This window comes from Rhincodon typus, chromosome 10 (genome assembly GCF_021869965.1).
Source record: "Rhincodon typus isolate 14 chromosome 10, sRhiTyp1.1, whole genome shotgun sequence".
Lineage (NCBI taxonomy): Eukaryota > Metazoa > Chordata > Chondrichthyes > Orectolobiformes > Rhincodontidae > Rhincodon > Rhincodon typus.
The window spans coordinates 76,139,490-76,158,741 of record NC_063341.1 but is presented as its reverse complement, the minus strand read 5'-3'; the positions used below and the strand labels follow the sequence as shown (position 1 = coordinate 76,158,741).

The window sequence follows — 19,252 nt, the reverse complement described above, 5'->3', positions numbered from 1 at the left end:
TCCGCCTCCCCCTCTCTCCCTATTTATTTCAGAACCCCCTTCCCCTCCCCCAGTTCTGAAGAAAGGTCTAGGCCCAAAACGTCAGCCTTCCTGCTTGGCTTGCTGTGTTCATCCAGCTCTACACCTTGTTATCTCTTTATAAGAGATAGTTGACATGGTTAGAACTATGTATTAACTGTGGACAGTGTCAACATTTAATACATTATAGATTTTGTGTCAATTTGTTAAACAAAGTGTCAATCTCCTTTTCAGATAAGGATTGAAAGAATTAGCACACTAGGAGAGGCCAGAAAATCAGTGCAGGAAGCTAGTAAACAAACCCTTTGCACACAGTTGGTAAAATCAGTTGAGGGATGCAGTTAACATACACTCAAAGGTTCCTCATTTGATTGAGATAAAGAGTAGATAGCTCTGATGAGGATTACATATTTGAAGCTTCAGGAACTCCGACCACCTCTTTCCACGTGCGGCCTGATGTGCTCTCTTTATTTCAGGATTGCAATATTTTAAAAGGAAAATGCTTTCAACGTAAACCAGCCAGCATCTTACGAGGAAGGGTTAGGTATGGATCCACTGATGTCTATAAGAATGAGGGTGAGCTTGTTAAAAGACAAGATCTTAAAGGGAAGTGACACTGTGGATGCTGAGAGGAGATTTCCCATTATGGCAGAAAGAAGAACTGGGAGATATAATTGAAAACTACCTGTAAGAGGTCTCCCATTTAAGGCGCAGATGAGAATTTTAATTTCTTTCAGAGGGTCTTAGGTCTATGTAAGTGTCTTCCTCAAACAGCAGTGGAAACTGCATCACTGAATATTTTTAAGGCCATGTCAAATTCATGATTAACAAGGGGCAAAGAGGAAAGTAGAATTCAGGCCAATCAGATCATGTACATCTTCAGTAGTGGAGCAGCCTGGAGAGGCTGATCGGCCTACTCCTGTTTTTAACTTCTATGTTCTTAAGTAGTGAATTTAACAAGTGGAGAAGTCAAGAGAGGTGGTGAGATGAGGATGAGTCAAATGTCTTGAACATACATTGAATTGAATTTGAATGTTGTGCTTCCAGATGATGTAATCAAGAGGCAGCATGGAGGTGGAAAAAGGAGGGACCACCAGATATGGGACTGGGAAAATCGTCATTTCATGGTTACAATTTGATAAGAACAGAACCAAATGACAGCACTACTGGGTGACAGTTGAGATGTGTTGGAGGGCAATGGTGTAGTCAATTGTGTCAAAGTATACACAGTCAAGATAGAGTGTACACTTGTTGCAGAGTAAGAAGAACATCTTTGTGAATGTTAACTGAAGGTGACAAGATTGCTAATAATTACATAACATGAAACAGACAAGAAAATTCACAGAAATTGCTGATAATAGTGGATAGGGAGGTGGTGGTGTAATGGGCCTGTTGCTGGATTAATAATCCAGAATGCCAGGCCAAAGTTCTGGCAACATGGATTCAAATCCCACCATGGCAGATGGTGAAATTTGAATTCAATAAAATCTAAAATGAAGATCGAGCCCAATGTGATAGTACCTCTGTTGATTGTCACAAAAACCCAAATGTTTCACTAATTCTCTATAGGGAAGGAAATGTGCCATCCTTACCTCGTTGTAGGCCTACATGTCTCCATACCCACAGTGCAGTGGTTGACTCTAATGGTCCCCTGGGCAATTAAGCTAGGTAATAAATCCTATATTGGCAGGAGATAGTCACATCCCACGAACAAATAAAAAGATAAAGCAATAAAAGTGTGAGAAGCCATTTATTTAGACTACTGTAATTTTGAATTCCAATTGCTTGAAACCACAGGATTGTGGTGGTGTCAGCAGGCTGTAGCATTATAACAATTGCACATTTTATCATAATTCAAATTGCCCAAGGTACTTAACATAATAACTTACACTGTACCTAAAACATTAACTGCAAGCAAATGAAGTTACAAAGAAATATGAATGAGAAAAAGTGACAGAACCTGCATTTTATAGCACCTCAGAGCATAACAACGAAGTTTCCAACCAGCTGGTTTGCAAGAAAACGAAGTGATCTGGCTCCCATGAACAACATGACCACTTACTCAAGATTTTAATGGCACTGGCAAAGATAGATTTTAGATTGAACATGATAAGAGATTCATTGTCAAATTATGCCACAGGATTTGCGATGTCCATCTCAATAGGCAAAATAGGCATCAGTTTAATATCCTAAAGATGACATGTATAGCAATCCAGGGCTCCTTCTACATTTAGTGGACTATCTGCCTTGAACACAAACATCTAAGAAATGTCTAACTCAGGAGGCAGTACTACTAGCCGATTCAAGTTTACGTTGTTGCTCAATTGACCTACACTACTAAGAATCTCTTGTTAACTTTACATTTGATGAACAATGAGAACTAAGTCTTTTATGTTAGCTTTTCTAAAAAAAAGTGTAATGGCCCATTTGTCTAAACAAAACAGTTGTTTGAACTTTTTTTTTCAAAGCTTTCATTCACTGCAACTAACAGCAATCATTGGCACAAATTAAACACCATCTGGAGAGGGCCATCATCATGCAGAAGTTTTTGTAATAATACTATCACAACTCTGAAATGTAGTGTTCAACTTTAGACACAATGCTTAGGATAGAAGTCAGCTCTATCTGCTTTGAGAGCACTGACGTTATACAGCTTTAGTTTCCAGCTGCTACCTACAATAATCCTGGCCTACCATTAAATTAGAATTGGTCGAGTATTGCGGCACTGTAGTAGTGTCCCTACCTTTGGGCCAGACATTCTGGGTTCAAATCCAATTTGCCCCAGAGTAGTGTCATAAAATGCTTGAACAGGGTGATTCAAAATAATTTAATCAGAACTAGTCTGAAACAAAAAGTTGAAGCAGCTTAAATTCTTCATACAGAAGTGTTGCTCATTGCACTACTCAGTTATTTCAGATAGAACATGGAGTACCCAAAAAGAACAACATAAATATATTCAAATGGAAGCTAGGTAAAAACGATAGAGAAATAGCACTGAATGTTTCACTGGTAGGATGAGAAAAAGGAGCATGGTAGGAGGATCATGTGTGGCTTAAATGCTAGCATACAACATTATAGCCGAACTGTTTGCTTTGCTATACACAGTTTGAAACAGTCACAAATCCTCTGACAGCCCCTAAACAATAAGTTTCAAAAAGTATTAACATTTTAACTGTTGTAGCAACATGTATGAACAAATGACCAATAACCAACAAATTAAGCTTGTGCACACCGACAATTAGAAGAGAAAATCAAGAGCAATTACGTCAAACCTTGTAAAGCTTATAATTATGCTTATCCTCTGAAGGATATCTGATGACATGTCCCTATGTTCAATAACAAACAGGAGACCTTACAGACCCTGAAAACAGCACAGATTACCAGAATGAGAGGTTCAGTACTCTAACTACAAATTTTTGGAATAATACTAACTTATGAAATTGACAGGATTTTGCCTGGAAGTATTTTAATTGCATTTCCCAGGGAAAGGACAGCAACACCCTATTATTTGACACTGGCTCCTAAAGAAATGGTTGGAGAAAATTTATCAACAGGTGCAAAAAGCCACACTGCAGGCAGTTAATTTCAACAAGGCAATTAATTTTCCACTGCTGAGACTCACTGCTGCAGCTTTCCAAACATGACATTTTTAATCTGTACTTGTTTAGGTGCTAGCGGTCTCGATCTGGTGGGGCGATCTCCGCCCGGCATCGCTGTCGTCTTCGGAAGAAGCTTCTGGCCCAGTATTCCAGCGGCCCAGCATGGCAGTCTTATCCTAGCATGGCATTACCATCCTGGTGTCTTCAGGGTATTCTATCGTTCCTTAACAGCTCCTGGGCTCAGAAATGCCAATTAATTGAACTGTGATGGCCTTTCTCTTCATTTTTAGGGGAAGGCAATGGCCTAGCGGTATTATCGCTGGGCTGTTAATCCAGAGACCCAGATAACATTCTGGGACCCAGGTTCGAATCCCGCTATGGCAGATGGTGGAATTTGAATTCAATAAATATCTGGAGTTAAGAATCTAAAGATGACTGTGAATCCATTGTCGATTGTCAGGAAAAACCCATCTGGTTCACTAATGTCCTTTAGGGACGGAAACTGCCACCTTTACCTGGTCGGGCCTACATGTGACTCCAAATCCACAGCGATGCGGTTGACTCATAACTGCCCTCTGGGCAATTAGGGATGGGCAATAAATGCTGTCTAGCCAGTGATGCCCTCATCCCGTGAATGAATAAAGAAAAACAAATTTACTTTTCTGAAAATTATGCATGACTTATAACTTTTCACTGTATTTTTCATGTAAACAGTGACAAATTTCTATTCTATTACTACCAAGAAAAGTTACTGTATTTAATCTGGATAGTAAATAGTTACTTTTTGTATTCCTGGCAGTTATAACATTTTTCCCCACAAATAATTCCATCCATTTTAAACTAGAGTTTTTAAATTTGATTTATAAATATTTATTGATTGTGCTCAGATTCGCAGGGAGTTTTCTTCTTTGGAAGCTTTTTATTCGGGTATGTCAAAAGGGTATAGAGAGAGGGGACAGGACTGAAATACTTCCCTCTCTGCAAACTGAAAAACCTCAAGGACAGATGCCCAAAGTAGCTGCACAGGATTACAGCGGAGCTAAAACACAAGAATTAAAATAACCTTTTTAAATCTAGAGATTCATAAAACCATAAAATTAGGAGCAGTAGACCATTTGGTTCAGCAAGTCTTCTCCGCCATTCAATAAAACCAAGGCTAATTTAAAATGGCTTTAACTCCACTTTCCTATCTGGAAGGAGGTGCAGGATCTGGAATTCATTGCCTGAAAGGGTGACAGAGGCACAGACCTCATCACATTTAAAAGATATATGGATTTGCTCCTGAAGTGCGACAACCTAAAAGGCTACAGGACAAGTCAGGATCAGATCATTCTTTATCAGCCAACAGGGATGTGATGAGCTAAATGATCTCCTTCTGTGCCATAAATCTTCTTGATTTCTATGTGCAGAAGTCCATGTTCTGTGGAATCCAAGTTTTAATTCCCTGCTTGTGGTAACTAAGAAACCTCATCCTCATGAATTCAATCAAAATATTCCTCAATAGAATGGTCTTCAGCGCTGTTGACAACTATTTTCTCAAATCACATCCAATGACCTTTTGCCCTGGACAAACATTTAAAGTTCTGAAGCCCTTTCAAAACTATCTCCTACACTTTCAGAAAATGTCTTGAGCTTGCTAAATGTAACACATTATGCTTGTCAAATGTTAAGTGGAATCTGTATAGCTAAGTGACATTATTCTATAGATATTTTATAATAGTCCAGCAGTTAATAACAAAACATTTCTGTACAAAAAAAACACCCACCAGCTCACACCATGTATAGCTTAGCTCCAAACGCCTACAGAGCATTGCACCATGCAACGGCAAAACAATTCTAATTTGTTTTCTAAAATTCCTTCACCAAGCACCAGGTTAAGGGTTTTTTTTACGTATACCATAATTAAGAAGCAAGATCCCCAAGTCCAGGTAGCACATTTATTATTCAAACACAACTTTGAAAGCAGGGAAGGAGATATCCTCATTAGCAAATTTCTTTCGGAGATCCAGCACCAGATTAACTGTGACAGATCAGCTTTCCACTCAGCAGCGAATGTTTGACAAATACAACAGAAAAAAAGTGTACAAACCAGTTGTCACTGCACTCTTGTCCTTTCTTGAAGTCCCTTTAGATCAAGAATAATGAGCTTCTACCTTGCTTTGATAGGTTCTGTCAGTGTGGGACAGGAAGCTGCTATTAAACAACCTTTCTTGCAAACAGGTTTGAAGGATCTTGTGAAGGCAACACTGATGGTACTTTTCCAGGGCTTTGAGATTTCTGCTGTAGGTTGCCCAATTCTCCAAAGCCAATAGTAGCAGAGGGATAACAGTGTGGAGCTGGAGGAACACTGCAGGCTAGGCAGCAGAGGAGCAGGAAAGTTGATGTTTCGGGTCAGGACCCTTGGTCAGTTGCAGAGGGATCTTGCCAGGTACACCGTGAACTCCTGGTCCTCAAATACTCTTTCCCTCTGTTGGATAAAGCTGCCCTTTTGAAGGTGATGAATTTTGTTGTCTGTGTCTGCCTGTGGTGTCAACAGAAGGCTCCCAAGATTATCTATGTTTTCCAGGATCTTGCTGTTGAGCTTAATTGACAGGGAGGTGCTTTGCCCATGCACTTCAGCTTTCTAGGTGTTTCCTAAAAGTCCCATTTTCTCATATGCTTCACAGAAAAAGTCAGCAGTGAGCTCAGTTTCTCACTGAATGCACACACAAGCATCATATGCACACTGAAGTGCTCTGACAGAGACTGAACTGGTCGATTGAAGGTGATATAATCTACATAACAGACAGGAAACTGACTATTTCTACCCCTGTGGTACTGCAACCACATAAATGCAGAAGCAAGTTATTGCAATGACAGCCGTGCTTAATGCTAATTTTTACTGAAATAGGGTGTATGGCAGTTCTGTTTGTATGCCATTGCGCAGTAAGCAGAGAATGATGACAAATTTCTGAGAGCATACATGTAGCAAGAGGATGCTTTATAAGTCTTGTGATTGACACGATCAAAGGCTTTCAGGAGGTTAAAAAAGAACACATAGCAGTTGGTACTATTGCTTGCAAGTTTTTCCCTCAAATTTGCTATTGTGAAGATAATGCTGGTGATACCTTATGATGGGTGAAATTGAATTACAATTCTGAAATGAGTTCCTTGGCTTGAACGAGGCAGCAGTTGAGGGTGATCCTTGCAATCCTGTGGTTTCCTGGATCTTGTCAACCTTTTTAGTGTAGCAATAAGCAGAGTGTTTGGGATCCCTTGACAGTATTTTAAAATAAAAATTATTCAGGGATGTGGATTTCACTGGCTTAGTCAGCAATTATTGACCATATCTAATTGCCCTTGAGAAGGTAGCAGGGAGCTCACATGCTCTGTTTTCCCAGGTAAGCGATAGGAGGTTGTGCAAGCATGTCAGGAGTGTACATCGATTGTGTTTCAGAATTTCAGTGGTGATTCTATCTGCTCCAGAGACTCTGCCAGTTTCCAATTGTCAAATGGCTTTTCAAACTTCAGTCCGGACTAGCATGCCGCAATGACCAAGCCAAGTGAGCTAATGAGGAATGGAGTTGAGGGGGTTTGAGTTGAAGACAAAGTCTCAGTTAAGCTTTCATTCAAAATGTTCTCTCCAGCAAGCAATGAAGCACTGGCTTCCTCCTTGCTCAAGCTTCGTATCATCCTGTACTCTCAACACGGTGGATGTTTGAGTGCTTGGGCCAAAGCTCACCTTGGCAGAATTAAAGAATTGCATGACGATGGTGTCCATATGTTATTGGATCCCATTCACTCTTTCTACGCATTATTTATTCTTTGTCATCAGCTTTGTGTTCTACTGCTGCTTTTCTCTTGCCAAGTGGTAAAACTTTAGTTAATGAAAGCTTTACTTTCACTCTTAACTAGGTCCTTATCTCTTTGTGGAACCAGTCACACTGTTTCCTGGCAGAGATACCAAGGACTTCTTCAGAGGCACTTGTCACGGTGGGCTTTAGGATCAATTACACAGTAAGGCTGCAAGGTAGCTCCTCATGGCTGGAGGTCTGAGAGGCTGGCAACAAGGTGCTGAGTCTTCCCTTACAAAATGGGGAGGCAATGGCCTAGAGATATTGTCACTGGACTGTTAACCCAAAGACCCAGATAATATTCTGCGGACCCAGGTTCAAATCCAGCCACAGTAGATGGTGGAATTAAGTGTTAAATGATGGCTGTGAATGCAGTGCTGATTGTCAGGAAAAACCCATCTGGTTCACTAATTTTAGAAGAGTCAGGGCAGAAAGTCCCTTTGCTCTATTGTGACTTTCCACTAAACTGATGCAAATATCCAACCTGCAGGAAACCTTATCTTTAAGAGCATCAATATTTGTTTTTGATGATAGCTTGCATTTCAGATTCCATTGTGCACCAGCTTCCATCTCCACAGACTAATATCAATCCTAATATCAACAGAGTTTTGGGAAGTTTATACCATTCATGGCAATTTCTTATCCAAAAAAGATATAACAGTTGAAAATGGTTTAAGTCAGAGTGTAAATTATAAGGTCATCTAATTAGTAAACAAAGCACTAAAGCTTGGAAAGGGAGTACTTATTTACTTTTCCCCCGTTTTACATTACTTCATACAAGGAAGATGGGCAGAAGTCCATATTCTGTAGCCAATTTACACAAATTGAAAATATTTACCAACACCTAAGTTTAAAACTTTGCTTTAAATACAGAGATGGCATAGGTTTGGCATGTAAGACAAAAATGTCAGGCAAGATTTAGTTGTTAGCACTCTTGCCTCCAAGCCCTGGGTTGTAATGTCAAGCTTCACTCCAGGACTCCAGCTCAAAAAGGAAAACAAAAGCTAATACTCCAATGAAGTACTGAGGGAGAGCTGCATTGTCAGATGTGCTGTGTTTCAGATGCAATGCCAAACCCCTTCTGTCCTCCCAGATGGACGTTAAAAGATGCCATAACACTTATTGAGAATGGCCAATAATCATTCTCAACTAACATTAAAAAATGCTCGGGTCATTGTCACTGCTTTTCGTGGAGCTTGCTGTGCACAAATTCATTCCACTTTTCCTTCGTTCCAACAGTGACTACATTCTACCAGCACTGGATGGTCATAAAGCATTTTGTGATAGCTAGCCATACAAATGCAAGTCTTTCAAAAGTGACACAGTCAGAGATAAAGGGCAGTACTAAACTATGTATTGTAAAGTGGGAGGAAGGACAGGTGGAACACATTGTTCCCTCCTGAATACATGCCCTTTTTAGGTAAATCGGAACATGAGTAGGCTATTCATCCTGTCGAGCCTGCTCCATCATTTAACACAATTACAGGTGATCAAACACTTCAAAGTCTTTTATCCACACTTTCCCCTAACCCTTTGCCCCATTGATAATCAAACATTTATCATCCTCCACTTTAAACATGCTCAAAGACTGAGCTTCCAAAACCCTAAGGGGATAGAGAACGATCTTGCAGTTCAGCAATTTTCACACCCCCAGACTCAACACTGGGTTCTGTCCTGTCAATTCATGTGTCTGGGTTTTTTGCACTATGACCACACTTCTAGACTTAAAAACTACTGCAACTCTTCAGAAAGATCACAGGGGGAACAGAGACACCGACCTGAGGGGACAACATTGGGGCTGGATAATGGCAGTGAGAAGAGAGATCAAAGAATGCAGGGAAGGAGTTGAAGAGTGCCTATTGAGTCTCATTGTCTGTTAAAGCCAATAAGGTTTTAGTGTAGATTTGGAGCTCGGGTTGTGGATGTTGCAGCTGGTTGGCTCACCGAGCCGGCTTGTTGTTTTTCTGCAGACGTTTCATTACCCTGCTGGGTAACATCACCAGTGCAGCCTCCAATGAAGCGCTGTTGTGTTTTCCCACCTGTTATTTGAACTCTAGAGTCCGTGGAGCTGGATTACCTCACTTTCTGCAAAGGAAAATCGGAAGTGAGGTAATCACTGTAGAAAATCACTATACCTGTACAGTAGAAAGTTTGCGTTATTCAAACAGCACCCACTATTCATCAGTCACATTGCAGCCAATTCATGTTAACAAAAACTGCGTTACAGCAAAACTACCATACACAGTGGCAATTTGAGAACATGCACTCATTATGTCGCAGTAGTTTACAGTCAACAGTTTAACTTCTGAACTGAAATATTTCAGTGGTTCGATTTCACAATTATTGAAACTTAAACAAATAGATCACTTTCAATCTTTCCTTACCAAAGTTTCATGATCTCTAAGTCCAAAGTCTAATGACATTTCATTAAGAAATCTGAAAGATAGAATCACTACTAACATTCAATCCTGTATTTTGCAACTTCGTTATCAGAAATTCAACTTATATTTAGTCATCAACACAAAAACCCTTGGACTGTTTCCTTTCCTATGTTCTCAAGTAGAACATCAATATGTTTTGCATAGCTATTACTAACATTTGCACACCTACAATGCTATTTCTTTTGGTCTCATCTAACGCTTTGCTGGGACAAATTGTCTTTCCGCACCCAAACAGTCATTCTTCCAAATGACCCTGGGCAGTGGGAGTGTTTGCCATTAGACAACATTGGATTTTATAGCCAAGTCTGCAAGTCCTACCTAACATTATGCAGCAATAATGAACAGTGATGTGGCATAGGAAGCCTGGCACAAATACTCCACCCCTAGCCAACAAATTAATTTTAGTACTCCCTGACTAGTCACCAGGTTGATTCCAGTTAATTTTAAGAGGTTTTTTATTTATTTCACATTTGGCTTCATATAGCAACAGTGAGGGAGCTCCAACTACTACTTAATTTCTTGGAGCTAATGTAACAAAATTGTGGAATCCTTCAACCTCAATAAGTCTTTGTGTTATACTCATTAACTATTATACCCTGGTTGGGATATGTTATGCATACTACGCTTTAACATGATGATTAATGTTTCTAGGATATGTTGCTTTTCCTTGCATAGGAAATACGGGGTTAGCAAATTAAAAAAAAAACAAGTTAAAGGGCATTAGTATATCTTTGTAATAAAGTGAAATATTGTGCATAAAAGAAACCCCAAAAACAATAGAAATACAAATAATTGAAGCATAAATCCAATAATCAATGCATGCAGAAAATTAATTATGCAAGTCTGATGAAAATCATTAACCTGAAAAGATAAACTTTTCCCTCTCCTGAAATGCTGCCAGATCTGTTGAGTGCTTCTTGTTTTATGCAGTAACCTGCTTCAACTAACCGAGTGGGAAAGCTTAGTAAGCACAACAACCAGCTAATCAGAATATATTAATAAAGGCAACAAAAGGATAAAATACTAATAGAATTGAGCCCATTCCTATTCACATTTCCTTCCTTTCTACTGTAAGATGTACCTTAAAACTCATCCCTGACCAAGCTTTTGATCATCTACCTAGGATTTCATTATGCGGCTTGGTGTCAAATGTTGCTATATAACACTCCATTGAAGCAGTTTTAGATATATTATCACATTTAAACAAATAGTAGTGGTTGCTGTTGGAACTATTTTTAAAGTACGGCATTAAGAAATACTTTCATATTCCTTTCATGACAGTCTTAAGTCCCGCCAGCATATTTTAATGACATTTCATTCAGAAAGTAGAATCTTGGAATTATTCATTCCAACAAGTCAACTCTGTATTTGTCAGTCAGTTACAATGAATACAAATCATGTTCACAGGGTCTCAGTTTCCAAAACATTTAGTGTTTTATCATGACTCTCAAAAGATATATGAATATAGCACTTAAAAATAAACTGTCCCAAAGTATTTTACAGTACTGAGATGAGAAGGGACACTGGGAAGCAAGAAGACATGACAAGTAACAGGGTCAAAGGGCTAACTTTTGAGTACATCTATGAAAGCCAATGGTCTATCAAGATGTTACAATTAAGCTCTAAGTATGATTAGATGGTTTAGGTCCTCAATGAAGTACCTAATGTAGGAAGAGTGTATTAGTTTGCAATTTTAGTAAAAATTTTAATTCAATGTCATTCTTTTATCATCCTACCTGTTCTCCTAATTTTGTCAGTCCACTTATGTTAGTACATGACAGTTGCAATCCAATAGCAATGTTTAAGAGGCACCTCGACAGATATACGAATAGGCAAAGAACAGAGGGAAAGGGGCCAGGTAGGGGCAAAAGACTTTTAGTTTAGAAAGACATCATGTGTTGGCGCAGTCTTGATGGGCCAAGGGGCCCGTCCCTGTGCTGTACTGTTCTTTGTTCATTAATTAATCTCTACATAAATAGAGTTACACTGCAAATCGGCATTTGGGGTGCAAACACTTTGATTAAAATCCAATTTAGTAAATATTGTTGAGAATAATTGCAGCAGGTTTCTTCAGGCATCCAAGATAAGAACATAGGTGGGAGACAGCCAATTGATCAGAGGCTACAGTGCTAGTCTGATTATGGCAGTGATGCCACTTTCCTTTATGCACGCTCATCCCCAAACCCTGCCAAGTCTTGAATATGTTCAACCAGGGGAAACACCTTACCTGAATCTAGTCTGCCGATTTAGATTTTTTTTTAAAATTCACATGAGAGATGTAGGCCAGTATTTATTTCCCATCTCTTGTTGCCGAGAAGGTGGTTGTGAGCTGCATTTTGAACCGCTGCAGTCCATGTGGTGTACGTAGACCCACAATGCTGTGGGGAAGGGACTTTCAGGGTTGACCCGGGACAGTGAAGGAATGGTAATATATTTCCAAGGCAGAATGGGGAGTGGTTTGGAAGGGAACTTGCAGGTGATGGCATTCCCATTTCTCTGCTACCCTTGCCCTTCTAGATAGAAGTGGTTGTGGCTTGTGCAAATTTCTGCAGTGTATCTTGTAGATAGTACACACTGCTGCTACTGACCATCAGTGGAGGAGGGAAATGCATGTTTTTGTGGATGTACTAGGAGTGCTGCTTTGTCCCGGATGGTGTCAAGCTTCTTAAATGTTATTGGAGCTATAGTCGTTCAGGCAGTGGGCAGTATTCCATCACACTCCCAACTTGTACATGGCGAGTTCAGTTGAGTTTCTGGCCAATGGTAACCTTTAGAATGTTGACAGTGGGGAATTCAGTGATGGCAATGCCATGCGGCAGTGGTTAAATTGTATCTTATTGAAAATGGTCATTGCCTAATATTTGCGTGGCACAAACATACTTGCCACATTTCAGTGAAAAAAGTCCATGTCTTGTTGCATTTGAACATAGACTGCTTCAGTATCCGAGAAGTCACAAAAGGAGCTGAACATTGTGCAATCATCAGCATGCAACCTATTGAGAAAGTTTCAATGAGTCCAACCTTCACACCTCGAAACTCAAGAGAATATAGGCCCAGTCTGAACAATCTGTCTCCATAGGACAGTCTGGTCATTGCTTGCACAAGTCTGGTGAAGCGTTGTTGCAATGTCATCACCACCATCTTCCCCCCCCTCTTCCATGAGATAAGTGGTTAAAACAGCATACAGTATTCTAGGTGCAGTCTAACCACGCTCTGATACAACCGAAGAAAAGCTTCAATGCTGCTGTATTCAAATCCTGGGATCTTCCATTAGCATTCCAAACAGCTTGCTGCTCCTGCCTGTTAGCATTCAGTGACTTATCTATTTTCATATCTACACTTTCCAACCTGTTACCATTTCTGAATTACTGTTATTCCTCTCAAAATGGGTAGCCTCACATTTTTCCACATTATATTCCATTTGCCATGTCCTTGTTCAATCACTAAGCCTGTCCAAGTCCTCCTAAAAACAGTTTACACTGCCCTTATAATGCATAATCCTGCTTAGCTCTGTTCATCTGTAAATTTGGAAATATTACATTTCATATAGATTGTAAACAGCACACCAGTCAGTCAGTCTGTTTCCATGATGTATGAACACTGCATCATGCATCACTTTATGGTTTCATTGCTGCTGTTATAAACCTTAAGCATGATATTTAACAGCATATACAACACCGACCTTTCAACTGAGTATCTTGCTCAGTCAGACTGATGAGATGAAAATCTTGTCTCCTCTCTCTCTCTCTCTCTCTCTCTCTCTCTCTCCCTCTCTCTCCATCAACTCCAAGAACACTCGAACTTTCTAGTGGCCTTCTCAGCGTTACACCTAATTGGGCAACTTCCTGTTGTTGTCACCTTGATACACACAACACATTTCCAGTGGGCAAAAAGACAAAACCCTGCTGAAACATGTGCAAAAATACGTAAATCCTTCCAATTAACTTTCTTGCTTTTAAACTGGGTTCAAGCACTTTGAGTTCCCATCTAATTACTGTATGTAGAGCAGAAAATTAAAGGTTAAGCCGCAAAACGTACCCGTCTTCAGGCCGTTCCTGCACTATTTTTCTTAATTTGCCTTTTCCCACTGGCTGACACATTGTGTTTCTTAAAAAAACAAAGGCTCAATGTCATCACTAGGATCAATTCAATGTGCTGCCCAGCAACCTGCCTCCTACCTCTCAGGTGCTTATAGGGGAAGGGAAACAATGAAAGAACACAATGTAGGTGAGGTGCAAGAGGCACATCCATAAACTGGCCCTCCCAAACTGTTTTTTTTGAGTTTGCAGAGCGAGGCAAACATATATTGCTTCAGAAGATGATTAGGACCTAGTAAAACTGCAGGTTTGGAAACCTAATGGCACAAGTGTGTGAAAGCCTAACTCACTCATCCTGGTTGGTCTTCTGAAGCAACTCAATTACCAAATGCAAACTCGTTGTAATGAAAAAGACAAAGCTAAAGGTCTTGTGGCACAGTGCTAGTGTCCCTATCTCTGATCCAACAGGTGCGAGTTCAATTCTCACCTGTCGTGCCCCAGAGATATGACATAACATATGAAATAAATTGATCAGAATAACAAAAAGACATGCTACATCACAAGCTTCCACTAAGCTGCACCTATCACATTTTGGACATTATTAGATTCCATCAACAGCTATGGGTTATAAACCAGAGGTACAGCTGTGCCATTTTGTAAGATCACTTGCTGTCAATTTGCCATGTAGGGCTAGGATGCAACATACACAGTTCTTGAAGTACAGTGGTAGTGTCTCTGCCTTTAGAGATGGCACAGGTTCATGCCCTACTTGCACCAGAGACGTGTAATAACAACTCTGAACAGGTTTTTAGGAAAATATCTACGATGCAACATAAAGGACTCTTGTGTCACAGTGGTGATGTCTCTGCCTCTAGACCAGGAGGCCCAGGTTCAAGTTCTGGACAGAACATGGTACCAGTTAGTTATGGCCTCAAGTTTTACCACTGTCTCCTTTCCAGAGCTACTTCACTTTATTTGTCCACTGTCATACCTGTAATTTCGTTTTTAGCCCCTTGTTAACTTTCTAAATCCCTGCCTTTTTCTGCTTCTGGATCAAAAAGCCTCGAGGTTCAGAATTTTTCTCACTGTCAATTATAGGTGAAAGTTTAGCTATTGCTATTCATGCCTTCTCTATTACAATATAAAAGCAAAGAGCTGCAGATGCTGGAAATCCAAAACAAAAACAAAGTTAACATTTTGAGTCCAATATGACCCTTTTTGGGAACTGATAAAAATAATTTTAGATTGAAAATGCTAATTCTGCTTCCTCTCTCCACAGATGCTGCCAGACCTGCTGAATTTCTCCAGCACATTTTTTTGTCTTCTCAACTCATCCTTTGTTTCTTCTCTTGATCCACATCACCTAATTTTGTCATTTTTTTTCATTTAAAGGCCCCATTTTACACATATTGGACACCTCTTACTGTTCTTGCCTATTGTTCAAAACCTCGAAAATCTCTTGCCGGTATTGTCGTAAGGCGACAAACTGAAATACTAACTCTGCTTCTCACTCCCCAGATGCTGTCTGACTTACTGAATATTTATTAAATCTTCTATTTTTATTTCAGATTACCAGTATCCATAATATTTTGTTTTTGACCCATTTCTCACTTTACTATTCCTTGTTCAAGCACAAGGATTTTTTTTGATAGATGTGCCCATCATTCACTTTGCAAATCTGAAGTTTCTCTTAAATGTCTCTCTTTTCTGTAGCCTTATATAATTCCAATGAGTAGCATCTTCAGAAAGGCTTGGACCACACATGCAACTGAGCTGAGCTACGATAGAAGGACCTTAATCTGACTACAGAAGTAAGGTAATACATGTTGGAAGAGCTAACAGCAAACTCTAACATGGAAAGGTTTTCATTTTGAGATTCTACTGGAGAGGATGAAAAGGATTGAGAAATGATTAATTATATCTTGAAAGCATCTGGTCAGACTGAAGTAGTATTTAAGGTAAACAGTGCGCTGGCAAATTCTTCTAGGCAGCATATACATAGCATATAGGCCAGAGATGAGACCAATTCTAGAGAATGTTTTGCAGATCCAGACCCTACTTCAAAAAAGGACACCAATTTATTAGGAAGAGTGATTCCAGGCTACAAACAAGCTGTTATGAAGGAAGATTCGAGCAAATCAACTTCTTTCTTTGCACTGTAGAAAATAAAATTGAGGGAAACCATCAAATGAAAGCTATAAATAGCGTTTTATTTGAAGTAAAACAAGTCCCATGAGCCAAAGTCTACAAGACAAGTACAAACTTCAGAAGTCTCTCAGCAAGGTCAAAATTTCAAAAAACAAATTCTCTCAACAGTGGACACAGGGATCAAACTCCAAGATAAGGTAACTGATGTCCAGCCAGTCAACAAGCTAAATGGGGCAGGTAATGGCTTAATCTTTCTTGATCTTTAAGACCACAAGATAAAAATGGCTCATCGTCTCTTACCTGGTGGGCTGATTAACCTAATTTCAGACCTCAATTATAAGCAATCTTCTTGGCTTCCCCCCCCACATTGGATGCTGTAACTTCAGCATAAACTTTGATTTGATGTCTAAAATTAGTTTCTACCAACGTTACAGCAACCAATTCATAAAACCTACGGAGGAAATTCTCACCATATATTCCTGCAGCTACAAATTACAAAGCGTAGTTTAGACTAAGGCAGACACTGTGCTATTATGATGTTTCATGCTACTCTAGAATACTACAGCTATTATTCATTCAATCATGCTCAAATGTTTTGATCTATACATCTTTAAGTTCTTACATGTAGTTACCAAATTTTGATTTGACATATATAAAGAGTTGGTCCATGCAGAATAAAGAATTATTAACAAAAAAAAATCAAACCACTCCTCCCCATTCTTGAACAAGCTAAAATTCTATGAGAGCTTACTATCTGGGAATTACTATCTGCAATATATTCCCTTTGTATCAGTAGTGTTAGTGCCAATCATCTTTATTTTATTCTCACTGCATTGTTTGTCACATCAACAAAAATTGTGATGACCACCTACAGCTAGGATGCACCATGTGCTGGATGCATGATAATATCCACACAAACAGATCAATGCCTCAGCCAGAATTACTGCTATTTTCAGTCTATCATAAATCAGTGAGTAAACACTGCAGAGCAAAAGCTTGTTTAAGAAAAATTACAGTGCAAGTTTTCTTTCAGAATACTATTAACATAATGAATGAAATGTCAAACAGGTTGTAATTTTGAATAATTTTAGTAACAGGAGGGTGAGTTATTGCCGTGACTTCTTTCCTGATATCTCAAACATAACAATTTGTGATCTTGCAGATGTATCGTAATATTAGACAATTAACAAGATTAGACAATAATAAAGCTGATACACAAAACTCATTATACACCTCAAATCCCAACTATAAAACAAGTTACCATGAAACATTTCAAAGATTACAGCCAATCACCAAATTATAGCCATAGACTGATACCACAAAACCATATTCTGAAATTAGGTCATCACTTTTAACAGCCACCCATTTGCCTCTGGAATTAGATTACTGTACAGATAACATGTAGCAAAGGAAACTCAATATTGTACCACAAACATGCTAAAAAAGGTACATCGAAATATCCTTTTGCTCAAGATAAACTGTTACAAATATATTGAATAAATTATATACTGTATGATCACATACAGTGTTAATTGTCCAAACTTCACAAGCAAGTAATCAACTTCCAGCCAGAACAAGAAAAAAGTTTCAGGTAACAGTATTGCTCAGAAAACCACTCTTCACACATAGCTATTACCACCTCAAACAGTTCGTGTAGTTTGCAAAAGACTGCTTACTTCCTAGCTGTCTGCAGGTATCAAAAATAGACTGACAGCAGTACGCTAACAGACTTAATCCTGTATAAACTGACAACTTAGTGCAAAAATATAACCAGTGCTGATCTCAAAATGCTAGTAATAGCCAAAAACCTGGATAAGCTTTAAAAAAATTACACTCGGGGGAGGGGATAGGGAAAGATGATAAATTACACAACTCGTATCAAGTCTTGTCACATGTTTTTAACTGTTCAGTTGAAAGCAAAAAAAGGCTTTGCCCACAAAGCAAGGAGAGGGGGGAGAGCAAAGTACAATGTTTCAACGAAATGGAAGGTGAAACTCTCACAAGAGAAGGCCTACAAAAATCAAAAACTTTCGAAAACACCAGGTTGTTATTTTTCTCTCATGCTGCAACTCTCTTTTCCTCCCCCCCCACAAAAAAATTTCACAAGCTGAGGGGAGCTAGGGAGGAAGAGAGTTAGTAAGTGAATTGTTTTAGTGAAGCGATAATTAAAGCAGGACAAGGGGACAGGGAGGGAATCCTGGTCACAGTGGGGGCCGTTTGAGGGGAAATGAGGGGGTTGACACACAGATAGATCTACAGTGAGAGGCTGCAGCGGGGCACTAGGCCCGGATTGAATGAATGAGCCTGAGGCTCTCTCGGCCATCTCCCCCTCGTACACCCTCCCTCCACACCCCCAAACATCCCCCACAGTCTCTACCATCGCACACTCACCGCTCTCGATCTCGTTGCCTTTTTTGGCGGTCGCAGCGTTTCCCATCCTTCGGAAGACACTGTGGGAGGGGGGGGGGGAAACTCGGCGGCTGAAGCTTTCTCCTGTCGGTCTGTCTGTGTGTGTGTGTGTGTGTGTATGTATGTGTGGGCTTTAGGGCCTGGGCCTTGGAGGCTGCACTGTCGTGATCTTACTTCCCCCCCCCCCCACTCCTCCTCCGCCTCCTTCCTGGTGCTCCCCTGTTTCCTCAGGAAAGGGTTAATCTCCCTCTCTCAGTCCGGGAGGAGGTTGCTCCGCTCCGGCCGACCCCGGGCTCTCTCTCTCAGTCACTCACTCACACAGAGACACAAACACACAGGGCAGGCCTCCGCCTCCTGGCTGGCTGGCTGGATTGATGTTAATTCCCTGTCGGCATCTAGCGGCTGTGATTTCCGTGGGCCTCCCCACCCTCCTCCACCGCCTCTCGGTCTCTCTCTCACTCTGACGGCGGCAACGGTAGCTTCAGCACTCCGCAACCCAACTTGATGATGCCGGAAGTGACGAACAAAACGGACACACGCGCGCGCGCACACACTTGCTGGCTCTCACTGGAGAGGACGCGTCGGGCGTAGTGACCTCATGACGCCAAGCGCGCGACGCTGCATGTACGTCGTGACGTCACACGCAGGAGCAGCGCCATTTGGAGGGAAAGCGTTCCTGGGATGGTCAGCGATACGTGACGTGTGGGCGTCAGAGCGTCGCATGGGGGGGAGGAGGGCCGTGTGTTGACGTCACCGCAACGCGGGGA

The 19,252-nt window shown here is 40.4% G+C and overlaps 1 protein-coding gene across 2 annotated transcripts in view; it reads right to left on the bottom strand.

Annotated features, from left to right (window-relative positions):
- Nucleotides 1–19,028, bottom strand: part of prkacba (protein kinase, cAMP-dependent, catalytic, beta a) — a 137,618-nt gene extending 118,590 nt beyond the window's left edge. The window contains exon 1 of one of the 2 annotated variants that reach the window (XM_048601667.1): nucleotides 18,468–19,028. In XM_048601667.1, the coding sequence (XP_048457624.1) occupies nucleotides 18,468–18,513 (46 nt within the window). In that variant the 5' untranslated portion in view covers nucleotides 18,514–19,028. The remainder of the gene's footprint in view (nucleotides 1–18,467) is intronic. The other variant, XM_048601668.1, reaches the window with a different exon arrangement.
- Between the last annotated feature and the right edge of the window lie 224 nt (nucleotides 19,029–19,252).